At 38.2% G+C, this 26,544-nt stretch overlaps 1 protein-coding gene across 1 annotated transcript; it reads right to left on the bottom strand.

The window, feature by feature from the left end:
• Positions 1-269: 269 nt before the first annotated feature.
• Positions 270-20,859, bottom strand: LOC128643152 (C-reactive protein). Its single transcript, XM_053696124.1, has 3 exons — positions 20,745-20,859; positions 7,734-7,830; positions 270-2,377 (listed from the first exon to the last, which is right to left on the bottom strand). The coding sequence occupies exons 2-3, from the start codon at positions 7,786-7,788 to the stop codon at positions 1,743-1,745; spliced, it is 690 nt and encodes a 229-aa protein (XP_053552099.1). The 5' UTR covers positions 7,789-7,830; positions 20,745-20,859; the 3' UTR covers positions 270-1,742.
• Positions 20,860-26,544: the final 5,685 nt, after the last annotated feature.

Genomic DNA, 26,544 nt, shown 5'->3' with positions numbered 1-26,544 from the left:
ACACGACTCCCAATAGTGCGTTACTGCTTTTTTGCTGAAATTGAGATTTTTTTCAACGTTAAAAGCCGCAACGCAAAACTCGTAATCTAGGTGATAGTTAATTTTAAGAATAGGATCCTCTTTCAGCATAAATTAGAAATTGAGCATTTTTAGAGGTTATTACACATAATGGACACTAGATGGCACCCTAAGCTAAAAAATTCACATGCTTTCCAAACAACAGGCAGTGCTGAGAACATGTGAAACAACAAGAGAGACACGGTACAGAATGGCGTTTACACGCTTTTATTTAACACATAAAGCATATGACAGCAGAAAGAGGTGAAACCACACAAGGTACATTTAAATGCATGTTACAATGATTTAGATAGAGGCTGTATAGGATCAGATGTATTAGACTATACCAGCATCACATGAATTTTTGTATTCACAACCATAGGACATGGTTCACTTTGATTGGGGTTAGTTTTCACTAAGTGATTGGGGTGGGGTTTATGGGTATTTAAACACCTAATTCTCACAGTTTAAGTTGTCTGAGGAAGGTTGCTCCCTGAAATGTCACTAATAAATACACAGATGAATAGTGAGTGTTGGATCCATTGTGTATATATATATATATGTTGTAGAAACAAAAAAACAGGTATATATAGAAATATGTATTTATGAATAATATAACATATTCTGCTATGTGAAGAACATTGGAATGTGAAATATTCATTTTTTTATGTCCGATTGTGCGATCAGGTTTGCACGAATTGTGTGTTTTTTTCTTTCTTTTCTTTATTGAGTTCTAGGGGGGAATACGTGATCGCGCGATATTGTAAGTTCAGCTTTTTGAGCTTGTCGGGTTAATGTGCGAGTAAAAACAGTTTACTTTAAACTCATAATATGAGCGCAACCCAACGACCACAAAAAATTACTTTTAGAGCATTTAACGCTCGAGTAGGACCGTTCCACCTGTTATCTGGCCCAAAATCTTGCAGCACATTCTAACTGAATTTCATCACCTTACAACATGACATGGACACAGATTCTTGCTTGATTGTGATAGTATTTCTCTTAGGGGTCATTTTTCTTACACATTTACTTGAACCTTAAAGGGATATGAAACCCATTTTATTTTTTTTCGTGATCCAGATAAAACATATAAATTTAAACAACTTTTCAATGAAGTCCCTTCAAGCAATAGTAGCACATGATTCATCAGTTAAAGGGACATTCAACTCAAAATTAAACTTTCATGATTCAGATTGAGCAGCCATTTTAAACAACTTTCTAATTTACTTCCATTAACAAAATGTGCACAGTTTTTTTATTTTCACTTTTTGAGTCACCAGATCCTACTGAGCATGTGCAAGAATTCACAGCATATACCTATATGCATTTGTGATTGGCTGATGGTTATCACATGGTGCAGTGGGAGTGAAAATAAATATAACTTTTAAATTTGCCAGAACAAAATCTACTATTTATTTGGAGTTCAGACTAAGTGCTATTGTATTGTCTTTTTATCCTGCATGTGTTTATTATGCAAATCTACTGTCTTTACTGGTACTTTCATTTATATTCAAAGCTTTGGGAATATTAATTTTATTTATATCTAGGGTAATCATATTGCCGCTTTAAAAAGGGACACATATGAAAAATACATACGTCAGGGCTGTTTTTAGGGCTATTTAAAGAAATGTTTTGTATAAGAACCCTGACATATGTATTTTTCTTAAAGCAGCAATATGATCAGCCTATTTATACCTCTCTGACAGACTCTCAATTTTGGGCTGGACAATGACGTCACCTTTTATATCATACTGCAAAGCATTCCAGCTAATGACATTCCCATTGGTATCCTTTGCATTTAAGAAATACTTTTGTATATCTAATGGTTCCAGGACATAATCCCACATATGGACATCAGTAATTTCTCCCACAAATGACTGATTGATATCAAATCCACCACCAAAAGAATCTTGTTCCTGTCCCAAAATAATACTTGTCTGGGTATTAATAGAAAATCCTTTTTTAGAAACTCTTCTTGGATACAGCTTCCCATTAATCCACAGCTGGATCACTCCTGTGTCAGAGTCCCACGTCACACAAGTGTGCTTCCAGTCAAGCGTGTCTGGATTTGTCTTGATACGATTGTCTTCGTTACCAACATGAATAGAGCAGAAATTTGGGGGTTGTGGAAAGATCAGGAACGTGTTGTCTTTCCCGGCTCCTTGGACTGCCAATGAGAGTAGAGAATGGTGTCGGTTGAGCTCAGTGTAGGATCGCAGGCAGGTCGTCAGCTTAGTTAAAGGTTCAGTAAGTGTTGGGTGCAGGGTCACATATGCGGTGGAAGTTGCTTTGGGAAACAGGAAGACTTTACCGCCCAAATCTAGTGAATACAGAATTATAATTAAAAAAAGATTAAAAACAATTGATATTTCTGATACAGCGTTTATCTTTTATAAAAATAGTACTTTAAAAGGATACTAAACCCAATTTTTTTTTTCTTTCATGATTCAGATAGAGCATGTAATTTTTCTGATTTACTCCTATTATCCATTTTTCTTCATTCTCTTTATTTGAAAAGCAAGAATGTAAGCTTAGGAGCCGGCTCATTTTTGGTTCAGCACCAGGGTTGCGCTTGCTGATTGGTGGCTAAATGTAGCCACCAATCCGCAAGCACTATCCAGGGTGCTGAATAAAAAATGGGCTGGCTCCTTAGCTTAGATTCCTGCTTTTTCAAATAAAGAGAACGAAGAACAATTCATAATAGGAGTAAATTAGAAAGTTGCTTAAAATTGCATCCTCTATCTGAATCACAAATGAAAAAATTTGGGTTTAGTATCCTTTTAAAGAAAAGTGATCAAGCTAGCTATCAAAAACAATATAATGTGGCTTATGCCAATGTATATAATTGTGCCTCTGCATTTTAACTGCTGTACATATAAATTGATATAAAAAAATAATAATAAAATAATAAAAAAACAATAACAATAATAATAATAATAATAATAATAATAATAATAATAATAAAATGCTCTAAAGTACTAGTAAATATTATTATTGCATTTATTATTTAAGTGTTGCGTTCAGGCAGGTTCACATATGTGGAAGTTGCTTAAGGAAGACTTTGCAGCCCAAATTTTGCTTTCATGATTTAGATAGACCATATGATTTCCAATTTGCTTCTATTATATAATTTTCTTCACTCTCTTGGTATTCTTTGTTCAAGGAACAGTAATGAATTACTGGTAGCCAGCTAATAGCCAATGACAAGAGGAATATATCTGCAGCCATCAATCAGCAGCTTCTGAGTCTGCCTAGGTATACTTTTCAACAAAGGATACAAAGAGAATTAAATAAAATGGAAAGTTGTTTAAAATGGTATGCTCTACCTGAATCATGAAAGAAAAAAAAATGGGTTTCATGTCCCTTTAATTTAAAAATGTTTTTATTTAGGTTTCTAATACAGCATTAATCTTTTATAAAATGCTGATACTTTAAAGCAGGGGTGGGCAGACTTTTGTAAGGCAAGGGCTACCTCTAATTTTATTCCAAGTGACGTGGTCACCTAACTAAAAAAAAAACACCAGTCTTGATAATAATAATTCCAATAATGCAATTATTAAAAAAAACACAAAGAATAGTCCAGCACACACTGTGTAACCGGGTGCAAAGCTGTTGCAGGGTACTGCTGGCTGAAATTTTTTATTTTTGCCACAAATAGGACCTGCTGGTTGAAAATTGAATTTTTGCTATATATAGGACCTGCTGGCTTAAAAATGTATTGCTCGCTGAAAATTGTATTTTTGCCACAAATAGGACCTGCTGCTGCAAATTGTATTTTTGCCACAAATAGGACCTGCTGCTGCAAATTGTATTTTTGCCACAAATAGGACCTGCTGGCTGAAAATTGTATGTTTGCCAAAAATAGGACCTGCTGGCTGAAAATTGTAGTTTTGACACAAATAGGACCTGCTGGCTGAAAATTGTAGTTTTGACACAAATAGGACCTGCTGGCTGAAAATTGTAGTTTTGACACAAATAGGACCTGCTGGCTGAAAATTGTAGTTTTGACACAAATAGGACCTGCTGGCTGAAAATTGTAGTTTTGACACAAATAGGACCTGCTGGCTGAAAATTGTAGTTTTGACACAAATAGGACCTGCTGGCTGAAATTTCTTTTTTTTACACAAATAGGACCTGCCAGCTGAAAATTTTATTTTTCACACAATTAGCACCTGCTGGCAGAAAATGTTATTTTTGACACAAATAATACAGCTTTAATAATCAGTCGCACTCTTTAATAGCAAATACAGCCATGCTCTGTCTTTACTGTGAGAGCTCTCTCTTTACATCATGTTAGGACCATCAAGCAACCTTATCTGTGTACCGTGCCTGCGTATGATAAGTAGTCTCACAATCAAGACAGCTTGAGACTCATTCTACAAAATAATTTTATTGGCTGGACGCCATGTTAGGTTGATTAGGGGGCAGGTCCTTTAACCAAAGCTAGGGTAGCGTGTTGCGCATGCTGAAGTACAGTGCCCATACCGCTGTCATAGACTCAGAGTCATAGCTGAATTCTTATTATGTAGACTTTTGAAATCTTACAGGGGGTCACCTCAAAATTCACTTGTGGTCCACTGGTAGACTGCGATCTACATCTTGCCCACCCCTTCTTTAAAGAATGGGGATAAAGCTAAAAGTGGCAAACAATAATACATTGCTTATGTAATGTATATAATTGTGCAGCAACATTTTAACTGCTGTACCTATAAAGTTAAGGGTATATAAAAGAACAATAACAAAATGCTCTAAAATATTATTATTACACTTATCCTTGTGGGGTTCATCACAATTATTCACTTGTTTTAGCTTCTAAATTTCATAATCAAAAAACAAATGTGCAAGATTAAGGGCAAGCAACATGACGATTTTTGAGGGTTAGAGTTCATATCATAGGTTGAAGGGACGGTTTTGTTTATGGATCCCATTTTGTAGGGTGTTGTGTTGTGATGTGACGCTAAGGGGTAGATTTATCATGTCCTCCTGTCTGCATTTATCATTGCTCAAGCATTTCTTGTGAAATGCTTGTGCAATACCACCCCCCTGCAGATTTGCAGCTTAAGACCCCTGCTTCTTAACTCCTGTTTCCGGCGAGCCTGAAGGCTCGCGCAGAAACAGGTACATTTGGCCCATGATAAATCGTCCCCTAATTGGTGACATGTGCAATTAACCTGTTGTGCTGCAAATCGGTAGATATATGCGTGGATGTCTCTTTAAGGGATTTGAACAGGGACATTAGCAATATAGTGGACATGTGTGTTTTTGGGTTATTGGTTTTTCTAATCTCTATTAGAGTAAAAGTGCTTATTGTTACTTATTTTAACTTTAATTCATTGTGCAGGTGGTGTTTGGATTTGTTTAGTTACATTGCTTGCTAATGTCATCTAATATGGTTTGTTTTGTTCATATTGTTGTTGGTGATATTCAGCCTGGACTGAATAACTCTTCAGACCATGACAGGTTAAAGAGGGTTCCTTTATTAAAGACAAACTGCAGTGAGGAGAGAAAAAACATACAATGTTTTCTCTGGGGGGGGGGTCAGTTCCCCACCCAGGTATTTATATATATTTATACACAGGAGACAGGGAATTCCTGATCTCCATATCTATGCTAATACAGTTCATGATTGGCTGGCTAAGAAATTCAAGGATTTTTCCAAATATGGTTCCAACATAAGTAAATAACATTTATTCACAAAGTTTAAGTCAGCAAATTCTATTCAGTAGGTATTAATATGTCTGACTATATATCAAAAAAGGGGCAACGATGAACCTTAGAGATGGATTAGCTAAGGTCTGCTTTCTGAGACAATCCTAGTGTTATTCTAGTTGCTAGCTTTCTTAATTTATGGTATACATACATTCATATATTCACACACATATTCTCACAGATATATTTGGCTTATCAGGATACAAAGTAATTTAGGTAATTTAGGTGTTTTACTGATACAGGCTGGAATGCAAGAATTTTGACAAGGGTAGAAGACGATTCTTAAATTTACAAAACAAAGAACAGACATTGTGATGGATACCCCGCCTACTCCGACTGGGTATCTCTGCCAAATTGGTCCTGCTTCCTCCCTGCTGACTGCAGCTATGTAGCTGGCAAGTGACCACAGCCTGTAGCCACCCCTGATGCCCGACAGCACCAGTATTCAAGGTCCCAACCTGTGGCAGACTCCGGCTACCCAGACTAGGTAGCTCTGCTATGTAGCCCAGGAAAGTGATTTTAGCAGGAGCCCACCCAAATAACTAGACATACTAGCATTCAGGTGAAACAGGAACTGATTTTATTGTAAAACACACCCTCTCGGTCCCCAGATGCCACAATCCAAAAAGCGGCGTGATACAGTCCGTTGAAGTTATGGGGGTAGGGGTGTCCAAAAACCCCAGTTCCCAAAGGATCTCCCCTCCAGTAATCCCCCCCACCTCTTGTCCTCCCTAGGGGCTACCAATCCCCAAAAGAGCGGAACTCTGGGGAAAAGGGCTGCTGGAGCAACCAGGGCTAAAGTTAGCGGGTGTCCTGCTGTTCTGTGGCCGACCAGGAGTTCCAGGAGCCCGGCCAGCCTGAGAGGGGTTAGTCAGGTGTCTGTTGTGAGGCGGCCGACCGGGAGTTCCAGTAGCCCGGACAGCCTAGGAGGGTTTTCCCAGTCATAGATCAGTTCTTCCATGACCAAGTGTACACAGCAAAACAACATATAGCACGCATCAGGGAGATCCTGTAAGCCATGAAATGGTCAAATCTAATGTAATAGGGAGTAAGCCATGTAGCAGGGGGGTGGGGGGCAGCCTTGGTTGTCTGGTATCCATGACAGACATAGACTCAGAAATAATTATAGTTTATAGCCCTTCTTTCTCGAGTCAGACAGGCCTATCCTGACTAAAAATACCTGCATAAAAATTAACCCATTTAGACCTGACTAGGCACTGCAAAAAAAATGAACAGAGACAGATATTGCTTTTTATTTTTAACAATGTGTAAAACCACATTTGCAAACCTTTGGAGGTACTAGCTATGGAATTCGATGTAAACATGTTAATTATTGAGAATTTGGATTGTGATCAGGCAAACAGGACTGGAGCAGGTTAAAGAACCATTAAATACAATAGAATTGCATAATCAATAAATGATATCCAACCTCTACTTGTAATATGGAAGTAAAAATGGGAACTCTATGGATTGTGCTCTAGTGCTGTTAGCGCATCATTCATTAAAATGAGGGTCAGGGTAACCAGTTGATGGAGGTTTTACAGTGTTGGTGTCAGGGCAGACACATGGCTATGGCTGGAATTGGGTTGGTTGTCTGTGAATTTAGTAATTTTTTGGGCAGGATTGAGTGAGTAATGGGGAGGACAGGTGAGTAGGGGACATAGCTTGGGAGTTCTGTTTCACAACATTTATACTGACAGAAGTGCAGATGGAGGGACAGTAAGAGACAACTCCTAAACCAGGACTGCAAAATGTGGGACAGCTGAGAATTTTGGTTCATGTTCCTAACCTAAGTATAAGACATCATGCACAATAACAATTTATTAAAAAGACTGTAATGATTTTTACAAGAATCAATTTGCATTTTTACCTATTTCACATCTCATTATTTTTGACTGATTGGTCTTGATAGTGAGGAATTTCTGTAATGTTTACATTCTCCAGAATTATTTACTTTCTCAACTCACCTTGTTGTGCAAGAGTTCCAGCAAACAATGTGATTGCCAGGAGAATTCTCTCCATGTTCTAGAAGTCTTTATCACAAATGGTTCAAGCTTTAATTCCCTAAATCACATCAGAAGAATTATAAGAAATTAGTTTGTCACCCAGTAGCTAGAGTAACCTACAACATTTAATGTTACCTTTAACCTTAACATTTTCTTTCATGATACTGACAAAGCACACAATTAAAAAAAAAATCCAATTTACTTTACTATCAAATTGACTTGGTTCTCTTTGTATCCTTGTTGAAAAGCAGGTATGTAGGCTCAGAAGCGTGCACGTGTCTGGAGTACTAAATGGTTTTGCAAGAATAATTTTAACAAAGCTATATGTATCTCTCAAATCCAGTCCTCAGAATCTTGGTTAAGAGCAAGTTTATAACCATGGTTTCTGATTAGCTGAATATTTTACCTGTGCTCTAGTTGAGATATCCTAAAAATCTGTAGTGAAATGATTTCCTACAGATTAACTTGTATTTTCTTTTAGTTTGGTATAATTTACCTTTCTGCCCAGTTAAATAAGCATACTATAAATTTTGAGTAGCTTCAACTGCATACAGCTGACAATATATATCAGTGAGAATTGCAGGTGTAACATGCTTATGGCAGTGTTTCTATATTACAGACCTAAAGGCACTTTATACCTGCAGTTCTCACTGATTTCTATTAACTATCAGAAAAAGTAAATCATACTAAATAAAAAAATAAAAAAATGCAAGTTAAACTGTAGTGAATATCAGTGCCAGGTGCTCCCTGTTTAAGTTCACTCTCCCCTACAATATTCTAAACCCCACAGAACATTATTCCTTTCCTGAGGAAGCTCAAAGCGCTCTGTGGTTTCCAGGTCTCTTCCACTTTTCTTATAGGGAGTCGGGACATAAAAACAAAACATTTTCTTTCATGATTCAGACAGAGCATACAATTTTAATCAACTTTCCAATTTACTTCTACTATCATTTTTTTTTTTCATTTTTAATTTATCCTGTTGTTGAAAAGTAGAGATGTAAGCTCAGGAGTGTGCATGTGCCTGCAGCACTATATGGCAGCAGTTTTGCAACAATGTTATACATAAGCAAGAGCACTATTTCCTGTTATGTAGTGCTTCAGGCATGTATGTGCACACTAATAATAAGAGAGAAGCGCTCAACCAGGGAACGAACAATAGCATACTAGCTTGTTCTATGGCTAGTTACCACCCAAGAAGCAGCCTCTTTTTGCTTAACATGTGCCTTTCACAGAGAAGAACTTTCCTGAAGCATATCAGTCGGATCCTGACTTCACAGTACAGTCCAGCCCCGAAATACCAGGCAATCCCTCTCTGAACGAGAGAAACAGCAAAACCCCAGATGTACGTTTCGGCCTATTGTGGGCCTCGTCAGTGAGGTGCAGCCATATCCCTCTAGGCACACTGAGCAACGGGTCCACGTCTGGATTCCCGCATCACACTTAGGGAGACTTCCAAAAGTGTCATAATTTGCATAAATAATAAGAGAGAAGCGCTCAACCAGGGAATGAACAATAGCATAATAGCTTGTTCTATGGCTAGTTACCACCCAAGAAGCAGCCTCTTTTTGCTCAACATGTGCCTTTCACAGAGAAGAACCTTCTTGAAGCATATCAGTCTGATCCTGACTTTACAGTACAGTCCAGCCCCGAAATACCAGGCAATCCCTCTCTGAACGAGAGAAACTGCAAAACCCCAGAGTGCATCTCTCTCTCTTTTTATATGTATGTGCACACTACCTGCCTAGGTATCCCTTCAACAAATAATAACATGAGAACAAAGCACATTTGATTAATAGAAGTAAATTGGAATGTCTGTCTGAATAATGAAAGAACAAATTTGGGTTTCATGTCCCTTTAAGGGACATTGAAGTGCAACAATGACATGAGTCATTTTTACACTTCTTACCAAGGAACTCTATAGCCTGGATAACAATCTTTTTGATAACAGCTTCTCATAACAAGGTTTTAATTTCAGCCTATATGGTCAGCTTGTTTTCCGAGTCATTAAATTGAAATATAAGAAAGGTACAAATGAAATATATAGGGAAGGGGGAGAATTGAGATTTGAATGTGATAAAGCATAAAAGAGTAGGAGAAAAGAAGAAAACTAAATTAAGACAGTAAAGCATCTGTACATTCTAGTGGCAATTACCCTTGGCTCACACTTGCGTAAAAAATGGGATGAAATAAAAAAACAGTATATTAAAGTGACATTCTAACACATTAATTAAATGCTCTATTGTTGGGACACACCAATATCTCAAAATAACTATGGGCTAGATTACAAGTGAAGTGCTGCTAAGCGTTCCCACTCGAGCGTAAACTTTGTGCTTTAGCCAACATGAGTTATGAATATTTTACATTTCAATGTTATTTTTATTGTATATATATATATATACCTGAATATCTATTCCTATATATATATATATATATATATATATATATATATATATATATATATATATATATAGGTATAGAAATATATTTTACATTATATAAATATATATTTAATAATAAAAATCTAAAAATGTGAAGAACATGGAAATGTAAAATATGTATAATCTGCTTCAGGTTTCGCGCTTTAGATCTAACATGGTCGAACAAGCGCACAAGAAAATTTTGTAATCTTTAGCCAAATTATTTAAATATTAAATATAAAAATATTAAATAATGTTAATAATAATTATTAAAAATTATTATAGATACTGTAATATATATATATATATAATGGATTATTTAGAATTTGTTTCAGTATCTATAATAATTTTAATAATTATTGATATTTTTTAATATTTTATATTTAATAGTCCAGTAATAAGATTTAAGATTACTAGTTTTTCATGTGTGCTAACCTGACAGCTTTAGACCTAAAGCTCAAAACCCGGAATGTGTTACGCATATTTTACATTCCTATGTTTCTAACATAGAAAAAATATATATTTGTCTTATTATATATATATATATATATATATATATATATATATATATATATATATATATATATATATATAAAACACAGGAATGGACCGCACTCACAGACTAGACTGGGTACACATCCTAAGCCACAGTAAACTCCACAGCCCTGAACACTGACAGACAGCTGCAAAGCAACCCAGGCAGTTAACCCCAGAGCAACCTGGGTGACAGGCCCGCAGGGAAGCATTACAAACATTATCAACACAACACACAGAAAACCTGGCACCAGCAGATTCACAGTAATGTTTAAAAGCAAAACTGGGGGAAGTCAGTTACATTTGGCACCAAAGGATCAAGCCCAGGACCACGACAAGGTCTCCCCCTTCCTAGGACCCTAAACCAGCACTCACACATTGCATACTTCCAAAAAAAAAAAACAACTGGGAACCTCCCAGGGTGACACAGGCTTTTGTAACCTCCCCTATGTAAATATAAAACACAGGAATGGACCACACTCATAGACTGGACTGGGTACACATCCTAAGCCACAGCAAACTCTACAGCCCTGAACACTGACAGACAGCTGAATAGTTCCCAGCTGTTCCCTTTTTAACATCTGTAGATGGAGGCTTTTTGCATGCGTCAGGTTGCACTCATACTATGAGTTGAAAGTAAAAAGTTAGCACAAGAACAAAAACTCGATGTGCACAAAAAATAGAACTTTGAATATCGCAACCGCATTAACATATTCTCCGATAGACTTTAATGGAGAGCGAAAACTGAGAAAAAACCAACACCCAGATTTGCGCGCTAACCCTGTCGCATTTCTTTTCACATTCCAATGTTCTCATAGAAGAATACGTTCAACTTATTCTTAGATAAATATTTCTATACATATCTGATCATTTTTGGAGGATTTTTTGGTAAAATATACATCTCTCTTTCTCTCTCTCTCTCTCTCTCTCTCTCTCTCTTTCTCTCTCTCTCTCTCTCTCTCTCTCTTTCTCTCTCTCTCTCTCTCTCTCTCTCTCTCTCTTTCTCTCTCTCTCTCTCTCTCTCTTTCTTTCTTTCTTTCTCTTTTTCTCTCTTTATTTCCTCTCTTTCTTTCTCTCTCTTTTCCTTTCTCACTTTTTCTCTCTTTCTCTCTCCCCCCCCCGATATATTGGTATAACTATTTTAAAATACTTAGAACATATTCCCCTATGTGAAGAAAACTGGAATGTGAAATATTTACTATACACGGTTAAACACTTATTAAAATATGAATATTGCATAAATATGGTTTTTTCACATATAACTACATCTTTAGACAAACACATACACACATATATATTTAGACATGTATATGTATATATATGTATATATCTGTTAAAGCCCTTCACCTGCCTTTTTTTCCTAACACCTGAGACCTCATATCTTTGATATAGAGGCCTATTTATTAAGCTGTCAACTATGCTGCATTCGCTGGCACCAATACGCTCGCCTAACATCACCTAACATCGTGACCGTGGACCTGAATACGATCTCCATATTTATAAAAAAAGCCATCAAAAAGCCGTGCACCAAGTACGGGGCGATCAGCATCGGACTGTTGTTAACTAGCAGTCATCGATCTTGCTGCTTTTCGGCTTTTTACCAACTTTATTTATATCCTGTCACTAAACGCTGCCACTATACTAAAATGTTTAAACCCTATCCCACCGCTCTCTGACCCCGGTGCAACTAAATAAAAGTATTAACCCCTAATCCACCTCTCCCAGACCCCACCGCAACTAAATAAAATTATTAACCCCTAAACCCCTGGCCTCCCACATCACTACCACTAACTAAACCTATTAACCCCTAAACCGCCAGCCCCCCACATTGCCATAAACTAAATTAAGCTGTTAACCCCTAAACCTAACAACCCGCTAACTTTACATTAAAATTACAACATCCCTATCTTATAATAAATTAAAACTTACCTTTAGAATTAAAATAAACTATATTAAACTATTAATTAACCTACCCTAACTATTATACTACAATTACATTAAACTACCAATTAAATTAACTATATTACATATTAAAAAACTCTAACCCTACTCAAATTATTTAAGTCTACTATTAAAAATTACTAAATTTCCCAAAAAAATAAACGCTATGTTACAGAAAATAAAAAACACTAAGTTACAAAAAAAAAACACAGTATCAAAAATAAAAAAAGAATTACACCTAATCTAAAAGCCCTATCAAAATAAAAAGCCCCCCAAAATAAAAAAAAAACCTAGCCTACAATAAACTACCAATGGCCCTTAAAAGGGCCTTTTGCAGGGCATTGCCCCAAAGAAATCAGCTCTTTTACCTGTAAAAAAAAATACAAACACCCCCAACATTAAAACCCACCACCCAACCAACCAACCAACCAACCAACCCTGCAATAAAAACCCTATCTAAAAAAACTAAGCTCCCCATTGCCCTGAAAAGGGCATTTGTATGGGCGGCGATGTCGGGTCGTCAGATAATAGGTGTTTAGACTCGGGGTATATGTTGTTAGGTGTAGACGTAACTGGTTTTCTACCATAGAAATCAATGTTATATCTGGCAGCATCGAACATAAGCTTTCGCTGCTTTCAGACTCCCATAGATTCCTATGGCATCCGCAGCATCCATGGTGGCCAATTGAAAAACAGGTACGCTGGGCCGGAATAGCTGCGAGCGTACCTGTTAACTATTTGATAACTTAAAAAGTGTCAAATAGTGCCGAATGTGTATTCGGAACATCTGTAATGACGTAAGCATCGATCTGTGTCGGATTGAGACCGGCGGATCGTATGTTACTTTACGAATCTCAACTTTTGCTGGTCTGTACGGTTTGATAACTAGGTTGAATCAAGCTTGCCACAATTACGCTGCAGAATTCCAGCATATTTGCGGTTGACGGCTTGATAAATAGGCCTCATAACCCTTATAACTTTTTAATGCATTTTTTAAAAAAAAAAAATTTTTGTCAGACACTGTTCTTATGTGTGTAACTCTACTTTTAAATGTATTTTGATATTTTTTTATGGCACAATGTTTTTTCACATGACACTTAACCAGAGTTTTGAAGTTGCGCCAACCGTATGTGCATTAAAGTTGATTGTGATCAAGCGAACGTGTTTACTTTCAGCTCATAATACGCCTGCTCTTTTGGTCGTGTACAAAAATTAAAAATAAATAAAATATCGCTTGCACGTAACAGTTAGTGCGCCACTAGGAATCAAGCCCCTAGTGATTTAGGGTCTGTAATACAAACATGACATGCTCTAATGGATTACATTATGTAATTTGTACATTAGAATGTCCTTTATCTAATAAAAATATACATGCTATATGATTATAAAAATATTATGAATGACTGTCTTTCCTTTTGTAATTAAAACTGTAAAACTGTAATTTTACAAATTAAAGGGACAATCTACACCAGAATTGTTATTGTTTAAAAAGATAGATAATCCATTAATTACCCATTCCCCAGTTTTGCATTAACCAACACAGTTATATTAAAATACTTTTTACCTCTCTGATTACCTTGTATCTCAGCCTCTTCAGACTGCCCCCTTATTTTAGTTCTTTTGACAGACTTGTATTTTAGCCAATCAGTGCTGACTCCTAGGTAAGTGAAATGTCAAAAAGATATACTGTAGGAGCGCCTCCCAGAGGAGACTAAAGTGCGCTAATGAGAAAGATCTTAAAGTGCGTTAGTGAAAGAAGGACTAAGGGTAAAAATGGGCTAAAGGAAATAAGCTTATGATATATGTGATAAAAAATGTGAAAAAAAATTGATAAAAAAAATGTGATACACTCATTTCTTTATATTGCAAGTTACAAGCTCGTTTGAGCCTTGGCTCTCTGAGTCTAAAGTGGCTATTTGATTAAAAGTGGCGGAGTTAATCACTGGAGTTCATCTACCTCCACACTGCTTCTAATGCTATTTCATCTCATCTCTCTACAGGTAATGTCTTCTGCCTCTGTCTACCTGGCTGCTGTTAAATGTCCCTTTAATTCCTGTTTGAATCTCTGGTAATGTCTTCTGCCTCTGTCTACCTGGCTGCTGTTAAATGTCCCTTTAATTCCTGTTTGAATCTCTGGTAATGTCTTCTGCCTCTGTCTACCTGACTGCTGTTAAATGTCCCATTTAATTCCTGTTTGAATCTCTGGTAATGTCTTCTGCCTCCGTCTACCTGGCTGCTGTTAAATGCCCCTTTAATTCCTGTTTCAATCTCTGGTAAAGTCTTCTGCCTCTGTCTACCTGGCTGCTGTTAAATGTCCCTTTAATTGCTGTTTGAATCTCTGGTAATGTCTTCTGCCTCTGTCTACCTGGCTGCTGTTAAATGTCCCTTAAATTCCTGTTTGAATCTCTGGTAACCATTTGCTCTGTCTCCATCTTGTCTACCTGTAATCATTTTATCATATACTTTGTATAATTGTAATGCATCCTGCCACCCCCCTCTATTTTGCAAGTGTGTAATTCCTGGCTAACCCAACTACTTTTAATCAGCTGCACAGAATTATTCCATCACACTCATTTCTTTATATTGCAAGTCACAAGCTCATTTGAGCCTTGGCTCTCTGAGTCTAAAGTGGCTCTATAATTAAAAGTGGCGGAGTTAATCACTGGAGTTCATCTACATCCACACTGCTTCTAATGCTATTTCATCTCATCTCTCTACAGGTAATGTCTTCTGCCTCTGTCTATCTGGCTGCTGTTAAATGTCCCTTTAATTCCTGTTTGAATCTCTGGTAACCATTTGCTCTGTCTCCATCTTGTCTACCTGTAATCATTTTATCATATACTTTGTATAATTGTAATGCATCCTGCCACCCTCCCCCCCTCCAATTTGCAAGTGTGTAATTCCTGGCTAACCCAACTACTTTTAATCAGCTTCACAGAATTATTCCATCACACTCATTTCTTTATATTGCAAGTTACAAGCTCATTTGAGCCTTGGCTCTCTGAGTCTAAAGTGGCTCTTTGATTAAATGTTTCGGAGTTAATCACTTGAGTTAGAAACTGGAGGTTGAAACTGCAGAACAACTAACAGGTACACAATGTTCTCCATGTCTTTTCTGCTCTCTCTGTCTGCCCTTCTCCTAAAAATCACTGCATGTCCCTATAATAACAACAACCCCCACACTATCCATATCTCACCCTCCCTTCTCTCATCCCCTATGCTGTCCTCTCATGAACTACTCTGTTTCCTTAGAAACATTTCCCCCTCTAACTCTCCTGTGTCTAGTCATATGCGCTCCTACAAATCTCACTCTCACCTTCTGTCACTCTTACTGCTGGTACTGCTTGCTGCTGGTGACGTCTCTCCTAATCCTGGCCCTGCAGCAATCACCACACTTTTACACTCTCGCTCTGTCTCCCACAGCAAAAATTTGAGGTCACGCAATACCAACAATCTCATCTCCATTAACCCACAGCACCTATCCCCTATCTTTTCTTGTGCCCTCTGGAATGCTCGCTCTGTCTGCAACAAACTTACAACTGTTCACGACCTGTTTGTTTCCAACGCTTTTAACCTTTTAGCAATTACTGAAACCTGGCTATCTTCCTCTGACACTGCTTCCATTGCTGCTCTCACTCATGGTGGTCTTCACTTTAGCCATACACCTAGGCCAGGTGAGAGACATGGTGGTGGTGTTGGCATCTTACTCTCCCCCTCCTGCTCCTATCAGTACCTATCTCCCTTTCCATCTCTCTCCTTTTCTTCCTTTGAAGTCCACTGCATCCGTCTGTTCTCCCCCCTCTCTCTCAGAGTGGCAGTTATCTATCGCCCCCCTGGACCAACCTCCCAATTCCTTGACAACTTTGCTGCCTGGCTTCCTCACTTTCTCTCTACAAATACACCTACCCTAATTCTGGGGGACTTCAACATCCCTATTGACAACCCATCTGCCCCTGCTGCCTCTAAACTTCTCTCACTCACTAACTCCTTCAGCCTCTCCCAATCCACCCTATTCCCTACCCACCGTGATGGACACTCTATTGATCTGGTATTCTCCTATCTCTGCTCTCTCTGATGTTGCCTGTCGACCATTTCCCATCTCTGACCACCATCTGCTCACCTTTAATCCTAATATAGATGCTAAACCTACTTCCCTCTCTCACCCCCGCACCAGTAGAAATCTGCACACTGTGGACCCTCCCCAACTCTCCAATCTTATTCATATACCCCTCTCCCACACTTCCACAATATCCTGCCCTGACCTTGCAATAACCCACTATAACAACACTCTCTCCTCTGCACTTGACACTCTCGCTCCGTCCCAACTTCGCAAAGGCCCACGTCATCAGCTCCAATCCTGGCACTCCCAACAAACACGCTATCTACAAAAATGCTCACGCACTGCTGAACGTGCCTGGAGGAAATCCCGCTCTGAACCTGATTTCCTGCACTATAAGTTCACTCTTTACTCTTACACCTCTGCCCTTCGCTTAGCTAAGCAAACATACTTCTCTTCTCTTATATCCACTCACTCTTCAAACCCTAAAAGACTCTTCTCCATCTTCAACTCTTTCCTCTACCCACCTGCACCACCCCCTCATCTGCATTCAGTGCTCAAAACCTTGCTGACTATTTTTTCAATAAAACACTTGCCATCCGAAGAAACATCCCAACACAAACCTGCAATCTCCCAACTTCACTCCCAGTCACCCCCTCTGCCACTCTCTGCACCCTCCTCCCAACCACTGAGAGCGAAGTGGCTTCACTTTTGTCTTCCTCTCACCTCACTACCTGCCCACTTGACCCTATTCCTTCACATCTAATTCCCCCTCTGTCTCCCACCCTCATTCCGGCTCTTACTCACATATTCAACCTATCCCTTTCTACCGGCTCATTCCCTGCCTCCTTCAAACATGCAAAGGTCACCCCCATCCTCAAAAAACCCTCCCTTGACCCTAACTCCCCTGCAAACTACTGCCCCATATCACTGCTCCCGCTAGCTTCAAAATTACTTGAAAAACTAGTTTTCGATCGCCTAACCCAATTCCTGTCCTCCAACTCATTGCTCGACCCCCTGCAATCTGGCTTCCGTCCCCAACACTCAACTGAGACTGCCCTCACCAAGGTTACTAATGATCTCCTTTCTGCTAAAATCAAAAGGCTACTACTCTATGCTCATCTTACTGGACCTCTCGGCTGCTTTTGACACTGTTGACCATCCCCTTCTCCTACAGACTCTCAGCTCTCTTGGGGTCTGTGACACTTCCCTCTCCTGGATTCACTCTTATCTCTCTAACAGATCCTTCTCCGTCTCTTCTGCTGGTGACTCCTCCTCTCTTTTGCCTCTGTCTGTTGGAGTACCTCAAGGCTCTGTCCTGGGTCCTCTACTCTTCTCTATTTACACTTCTTCACTGGGTAAACTTATCAATAGCTATGGCTTCAGCTATCATCTCTATGTTGACGATACCCAGATCTACCTTTCCACCCCTGCACTCTCTCCTTCTGTCAATTCTCACATCAGCGACTGCTTATCTGGCATTTCCTCCTGGATGGCCTCTCACCACCTAAGTATAAACATGTCCAAGACCGAACTACTTCTAATTCCCCCCTCTAACTCTACTCCAGTTTCTAATTTTTCCATCATTGTTGGCGGCACCACTATCTCCCCATCACCCCATGTCCGCTGCCTTGGAGTCACGCTTGACTCAAATCTGTCCTTCATTTCCCACATCCAATTGCTCTCTTCATCCTGCTGCAACCACCTATGCAATATCTCCAAAATGTGTCCGTTTCTAAGTGCTGAAAATACTAAACAGCTAATCCGCTCCCTGGTAATTTCCCGACTTGACTACTGTAACAACTTACTAACTGGCCTCCCTCTCTCCCGCCTCTCTCCCCTCCAATCAATCCTTAATGCATCTGCCAGACTACTCCACCTCTCTCGACGCTCTGTTTTTGCTGCACCTCTCTGTGAGTCCCTTCACTGGCTCCCCATTCACAACAGAGTTAAATTCAAAATTCTCACCCTAACCTACAAAGCCCTCACCAATGCTTCCCCACCCTACCTGTCCTTACTTATCAACAAATACACTCCTGCCCGCCCCCTAAGATCCAACAATGACCTGCTTCTTGCGTCCTCTACCTTCACCTCCTCTCATGCTAGACTACAGGACTTCTCTCAGGCGGCACCAACCCTCTGGAACGTACTTCCTTGTGCTGTCAGACTTGCCCCTAATCTCTCCTCCTTTAAACGCTCCCTAAAGACCTTTCTGTTCAGGGAAGCTTATCACCCGACTTATTAACATACTAACTTCAATTAACTAACAGCTGCCCTCTATCTCCTCACTAATAAAATTCTCACCTTTGCAGTCCCCACCTCCTATTTCCCATCCTACCCATCTAGGTTGTAAGTTCCCATGGGAATATGGCCATCAATTACCCCTGTTTTTGTCTGTAAAATTTTGTCTTATCGTATTGTTTCTCCATTGTACTGTTATCCTTGTACCCATGGGCAGCGCTGCGGAATCTGTTGGCACTTTACAAATAAAGAATAATAATAATAATACAAAGAGCTAATACTTAATTGGATACAGAAAGTTAAATACACAATTTAATACAATAGGGTACAATTCATAAGGAGACGTGTCATAAAGAAACTGATGAAGTTGACCCGTACAGACAATATACTGTAAGAACAAATAGTGTAAAAACAATACGTGAAGACAATAAATATTGTATAGCAAACAAGGATTAGGCATACATGTGTGTTAACAGTAGGTAAAGAACCAAATAGGGACCCCAGGTTCAAATGGTAAAAGACATGTCAGAGAAAATGTCAGAAAAAACGGCTAGATGGGTAAAAAAATATATAAAAAATGAGTAAAAAATATATTAATAATAAATAAAAATGTCCAAAAACTGATTGTCCAGAGTTTTTTTCTACAGTTTTTGTGCACCTGTTTGCCTTTTTTCCCTACAGGTACTATAAAGGGACCCTTGTTTAACTCAGGAGATGGAACACCCAGCATTCATACACATCTGGATTATATATATATTCTCTTTGGATTCTCGTTGCATTTATTTGACTTATTCTGGACATTTATATAGACTTTAATTATTCTCTGGACAATCAGTTTTTTGACATTTTTATTTATTATTAATATATTTTTTACTAATTTTTTACATATTTTTTTATATATATTTTTTTTACTAATATTTGGACGTTTTTTCTGACATTTTCTCTGACATGTCTTTTACCATTTGAACTTGGGGTCCCCTATATGGTTCTTTACCCACTGTTAACACACATGTATGCCTAATCCTTGTTTGCTATACAATATTTATTGTCTTCACGTATTGTTTTTACACTATTTGTTCTTATATTGTCTGTACGGGTCAACTTTATCAGTTTCTTTACGACCCGTCTCCTTATGAATTGTACCCTATTGTATTAAATTGTGTATTTAACTTTCTGTATCCAATTGCGTATTAGCTCTTTGTATCACATTTTTACCAATTTTTATCGCATTTTATATCATAAGCTTACTTCCTTTAGCCCATTTTTACCCTTAGTCCTTCTTTCACTAACGCACTTTAAGATCTTTCTCATTAGCGCACTTTAGCCTCCTCTGGGAGGCGCTCCTATATCTTTTTGACATCTCAGATATTTGAGCGATTTTGTTAGGTTTTCGCTCACCTTTAGTGAGCTTGTGCGCATCTACATTTGGCGCTGATCTCTATCCCCTTTTCCTGACTCCTAGGTAACCTAACATGCGTGACCACATTATATATGTGGCACACATAAACTCACGCCCTCTAGTTGTGAAAAACTGTCAAAATGCATTCAGATAAGAGGCGGCCTTCAAGGGCTAAAAATTAGCATATGAGCCTATCTAGGTTTAGCTTTCAACTAAGAATACCAAGAGAACAAAGAAAAATTGATGATAAAAGTAAATTGGAAAGTTGTTTAAAATGACATGCTCTAACGGACTACTACACTGTCCCTTTGTCTGTATTAATAAAATTCATGTTTAGGTTGGCGTAAAAGCAGTAAACAAATACTTTTAAGAAAAATCCTTACCTTGTTATTTTCTCTGCACAATAATAAATCCTTTTCTCAATAGTTCTCCTGATTTGTATCTCTGCCTTTTTTTCCAGGCTTTATATGCAGAAATGATTTGTTTATTTTGATTGTGAAGGCTTTGAATTTTGTAAGAGGAAATCCATTCCCTGAAACCAAGCAACAAAACCCGGATGTGGTTGTGCAACATGTAAAGTGATTCATGTATCTTTGGCTCTCTAAAGATAAAACTTGTTTGCTTATTTTCACAAGGACATTCTGAACTTATGTGTTGCAGAAGTAGGAAAACTGGGGAGTCAATCAGAGTTCATTAATAGGACAGTTTAAAGGGACACGAAACCCAAAACATTTTCTCTTAAGATTCAGATAGAACATTCAATTTTAAACACATGTCCAATTCAATTGTACCTTTAAATACTCTTCTCTATCTGTTTATAATGACATGAGACTTGCTTGGAGTACATTGAGTGTGGCTTAATTGGTGCACAAATCTTTTTATTCCCTCAATGTAAGGTCTCTTATAGGGACAGACAAGTCAAATTTAAACTTTCACGACTCAGAGTGCAATAAAAAAAAAAAAAAATGTTTTACTTCTGTTATCATACTAAAAGCATTTGTAAAAGTGATTGTTTTTATGTTGCCCAGTGCTCACATAAATAATAATCTACAGTTAAAGGTACAGAAAAAGTTAAAATTATACCTCCGTTGTTCAGAAAAAGTATGCAATTTACAAAAAAAATACAGTTTAATTGTTTGCTTAGTTTTTTTGGCATCCTTTGTTGAAGAGTAAATCTAGGTACTCTGCCCGACTATAAGAATCCCGATATAAAAGATGATATAAACTGTGAGCACTTTCTTCTAAAGGAAAATCCTTTCCTGCAGTGTTCTTTTTGGCCTAGATTTAGAGTTGGGCGGTAGCCGTGAAAACCAGCGTTAGAGGCTCCTAACGCTGGTTTTTACCGCCCTCTGGTATTTGGAGCCAGTCATTAAAGGGTCTAACGCTCACTTTCCAGCCGCGACTTTTCCATACCGCAGATCCCCTTACGTCAATTGCGTATCCTATCTTTTCAATGGGATCTTTCTAACGCCGGTATTTAGAGTCGTGGCTGAAGTGAGTGTTAGAAATCTAAACAGTAGTTAAGAGCTTTCTGGGCTAACGCCGGTTTATAAAGCTCTTAACTACTGTGCTCTAAAGTACACTAACACCCATAAAATACCTATGTACCTCTAAACCGAGGTCCCCCCACATCGCCGCCACTCTATTAAATTTTTTTAACCCCTAATCTGCCGTCCGCACGCCGCCGCAAGGTACGATAAACTTATGTACCCCTAATCTGCTGCCCCTAACATCGCAGACCCCTATATTATATTTATTAACCCCTAATCTGCCCCCCTCAACGTCGCCTCCACCTGCCTACACTTATTAACCCCTAATCTGCCGACCGGACCGCGCTGCTATTATAATAAAGTTATTAACCCGTAATCCGCCTCACTCCCGCCTCAATAACCCTATAATAAATAGTATTAACCCCTAATCTGCCCTCCCTAACATCGCCGACACTTAACTTCAAACATTAACCCCTAATCTGCTGACCGGAGCTCACCGCTATTCTAATAAATTTTTTAACCCCTAAAGCTAAGTCTAACCCTAACCCTAACACCCCCCCTAAGTTAAATATAATTTAAATCTAATGAAATAAATTAACTATTATTAAATAAATTATTCCTATTTAAAGCTAAATACTTACCAGTAAAATAAACCCTAATATAGCTACAATATAAATTATAATTATATTGTAGCTATTTTAGGATTTATATTTATTTTATAGGTAACTTATTTTACCTTATTTTAACCAGGTACAATAGCTATTAAATAGTTAATAACTATTTAATAGTTACCTAGTTAAAATAATTACAAAATTACCTGTAAAATAAATCCTAACCTAAGTTACAATTAAACCTAACACTACACTATCAATAAATTAATTAAATAAACTACCTACAATTATCTACAATTAAACATAACACTACACTATCAATAAATAAATTAAATACAATTCCTACAAATAAATACAATTAAATAAACTAACTAAAGTACAAAAAATAAAAAAGAACTAAGTTACAAAAAATAAAAAAATATTTACAAACATTAGAAAAAAATTACAATTTTAAACTAATTACACCTACTCTAAGCCCCCTAATAAAATAACAAAGACCCCCAAAAATAAAAAAATGCCCTACCCTATTCTAAAATTAAAATAGAAATAGCCATCTTGGATGACGTCCCTTAAAGGAACCGTCATTCGTCGGGAAGTCGTCGGAAGAAGAAGATGGGTCCGCGGTGGAGGTCTTCAAGATGGAGCCGGTCGTCATCGGATGAAGATAGAAGATGCCGCTTGGATCAAGATGGTTGCCGGTCCGGATCGCCTCTTCTTCCCGGATAGGATGAAGACTTTGGAGCCTCTTCTGGACCTCTTCAGCCGCTGGATTATGGATCGCCAGCCCCCGCTTGGGCTTGGATGAAGATTTCGGAGCCTGGAACGATCGGTGATACCTGGCATGGTGAAGACAAGGTAGGAAGATCTTCAGGGGCTTAGTGTTAGGTTTATTTAAGGGGGGTTTTGGGTTAGATTAGGGGTATGTGGGTGGTGGGTTGTAATGTTGGGGGGGGATATTGTATGTTTTTTTTTACAGGCAAAAGAGCTGAATTCTTTGGGGCATGCCCCGCAAAGGGCCCTTTTAAGGGCTGGTAAGGTAAAAGAGCTTTGAACTTTTGTAATTTAGAATAGGGTAGGGCATTTTTTTTATTTTGGGGGTCTTTGTTATTTTATTAGGGGGCTTAGAGTAGGTGTAATTAGTTTAAAATTGTTGTAATTTTTTTGCTAATGTTTGTAAATTATTTTTTATTTTTTGTAACTTAGTTCTTTTTTATTTTTGTACTTTAGTTAGTTTATTTAATTGTATTTATTTGTAGGAATTGTATTTAATTTATTTATTGATAGTGTAGTGTTAGGTTTAATTGTAGATAATTGTAGGTAGTTTATTTTATTTATTTATTGATAGTGTAGTGTTAGGTTTAATTGTAACTTAGGTTAGGATTTATTTTACAGGTAATTTTGTAATTATTTTAACTAGGTAGCTATTAAATAGTTCTTAACTATTTAATAGCTATTGTACCCGGTTAAAATAAATACAAAGTTGCCTGTAAAATAAATATTAATCCTAAAATAGCTACAATATAATTATAATTTATATTGTAGCTATATTAGGGTTTATTTTACAGGTAAGTATTTAGATTTAAATAGGAATAATTTATTTAATAAGAGTTAATTTATTTTGTTAGATAAAAATTATATTTAACTTAGGGGGGTGTTAGTGTTAGGGTTAGACTTAGCTTTAGGGGTTAATACATTTATTATAGTAGCGGTGAGCTCCGATCGGCAGATTAGGGGTTAATTATTGTAGGTAGCTGGCGGCGAAGTTGTGGGGGGCAGATTAGGGGTTAATAAATATAATATAGGGGTCAGCGGTGTTAGGGGCAGCAGATTAGGGGTACATAGGGATAATGTAGGTAGCGGCGGTATACGGAGCGTCAGATTAGGGGTTAAAAAAAATATGCAGGTGTCAGCGATAGCGGGGGCGGCAGATTAGGGGTTAATAAGTGTAAGGTTAGGGGTGTTTAGACTCGGGGTACATGTTAGAGTGTTAGGTGCAGACGTAGGAAGTGTTTCCCCATAGAAAACAATGGGGCTGCGTTAAGAGCTGAACGCTGCTTTTTTGCAGGTGTTAGTTTTTTTTTCAGCTTAAAATGCCCCATTGTTTCCTATGGGGGAATCGTGCACGAGCACGTTTTTGAAGCTGGCCGCGTCCGTAAGCACCGCTGGTATCTAGAGTTGCAGTGGCATTAAATTATGCTCTACGCTCCCTTTTTGGAGCCTAACACACTGAAAACCCAGCCATTCTGTGAACTCTAAATACCAGCGGTATTTAAAAGGTGCGGGAGAAAAAAAGCATGCGTAGCTAACGCACCCCTTTGGCCGCCAAACTCTAAATCTAGCCGTTTGATTTTAGAAAAAAATCTCTCCAAATCAGAGAACTACGTTGTTTCAATGACCGACAGTGACCATATATGGTAAACAATGTCTTGTCTTGCCCTTCTCTTCTCTATTTGTGATATTTTGACAGCGATATAGAGGGGATGTAGTTCGTTCACAGTATAAATTTATTTTAATCAAGTGTATATTTTTTTTTCTTTTTGATCCCTATCCCTATTTAAATTTAAATGTTCCTTTACTGCAGGTGAAAAATTGTCACCTGTACTTTTGTACTTATCTATAGGACACTGGGGGAGCCAAGAGGCTGCGCTAAAGGCTCTAGGATCTGATGCGTTAATCCTCTAAATGCAGCCCTAGGCTCCGTGAAGAAGGGTCGGGGATTAGCGCAGCTCCTCAACGTGCTATAGGTATTTTACCTATAAAAGCTAATATAAAGGAAGCTAATATATATTAACAAATTACTTTAGTATATATTAGTTTCCTTTAAATTAGTTTGTACATTCATTTGGTTATTCGTTTCATACTAGTAGTGCAACAAATGCATGTCTAGTATAATTATAATAATAACAGTGAATCACCATATAGCCCAGACCTAAAATATAATCCAATCATAAAAGACCATTATAGACCATTTTCCATCATATCTACATACTTGTTTTTTTCTTACAATCTCTATCAAACAAACTAATCTCAGTGTTAGGCACCATTATTCTGTCTTATAAATGCCGAAAAATTGGTTACAAAGTAAATGTTTGCTAGGTTAAGAATACAGTATTTTTTATAGTTTTTTTTTGGTACTTATTTTTACTTTAAACGTTTTGTTTATTAAATCATCATCGGCTAGATTTGGAGTTTTGTCGGTAACGACCCACGTAGCTAACGCCGGCTTTTTTCTGGCCGCACCATAAAAATAACTCTGGTATTGAGAGTCCACATAAAGGCTGCGTTAGGCTCCAAAAAAGGAGCGTAGAGCATATTTAACGCAGCTTCAACTCTCGATACCAGAGTTGCCTACGCAAGCGGCCAGCCTCAAAAACGTGCTCGTACACGATTCCCCCATAGAAAACAATGGGGCTGTTTGAGCTGAAAAAAAATCTGTTCCGATCAGCCAATAGAATGCGAGCTCAATCTGATTGGCTTATTGGATCAGCCAATCGGATTGAACTTGATTCTGATTGGCTGATTCCATCAGCCAATCAGAATATTCCTACCTTAATTCCGATTGGCTGATAGAATCCTATCAGCCAATCAGAATTCGAGGGATGCCATCATGGATGACGTCCCTTAAAGGAACCGTCATTCGGCTAGTAGGCGTCGGGAGAAGAGGATGTTCCGCGTCGGAGGTCTGCAAGATGGATCCGGAAGAAAGAAGATTGAAGATGCCGTTGATAGAAGACTTCATCCGGATCATGGACCTCTTCAGCTCCCGCTTGGATGAAGACTTCATCCGGATCATGGACCTCTTCAGCTCCTGCTTGGATGAAGACTTCAGCCGGATCATGGACCTCTTCAGCCCCCCGCTTGGACTTGGATCAGGACATCGGAGGAGCTCTTCAGGACGGATCGGTGAACCTGGTATGGTGAAGATAAGGTAGGAAGATCTTCAGGGGCTTAGTGTTAGGTTTATTTAAGGGGGGTTTGGGTTAGATTAGGGGTATGTGGGTGGTGGGTTGTAATGTTGGGGGGGGGGTATTGTATGTTTTTTTTTTTACAGGCAAAAGAGCTGAACCTCTTGGGGCATGCCC

Source organism: Bombina bombina, chromosome 1, assembly GCF_027579735.1.
Source record: "Bombina bombina isolate aBomBom1 chromosome 1, aBomBom1.pri, whole genome shotgun sequence".
NCBI lineage: Eukaryota > Metazoa > Chordata > Amphibia > Anura > Bombinatoridae > Bombina > Bombina bombina.
This window is presented reverse-complemented; position numbering and strand designations above follow the sequence as displayed.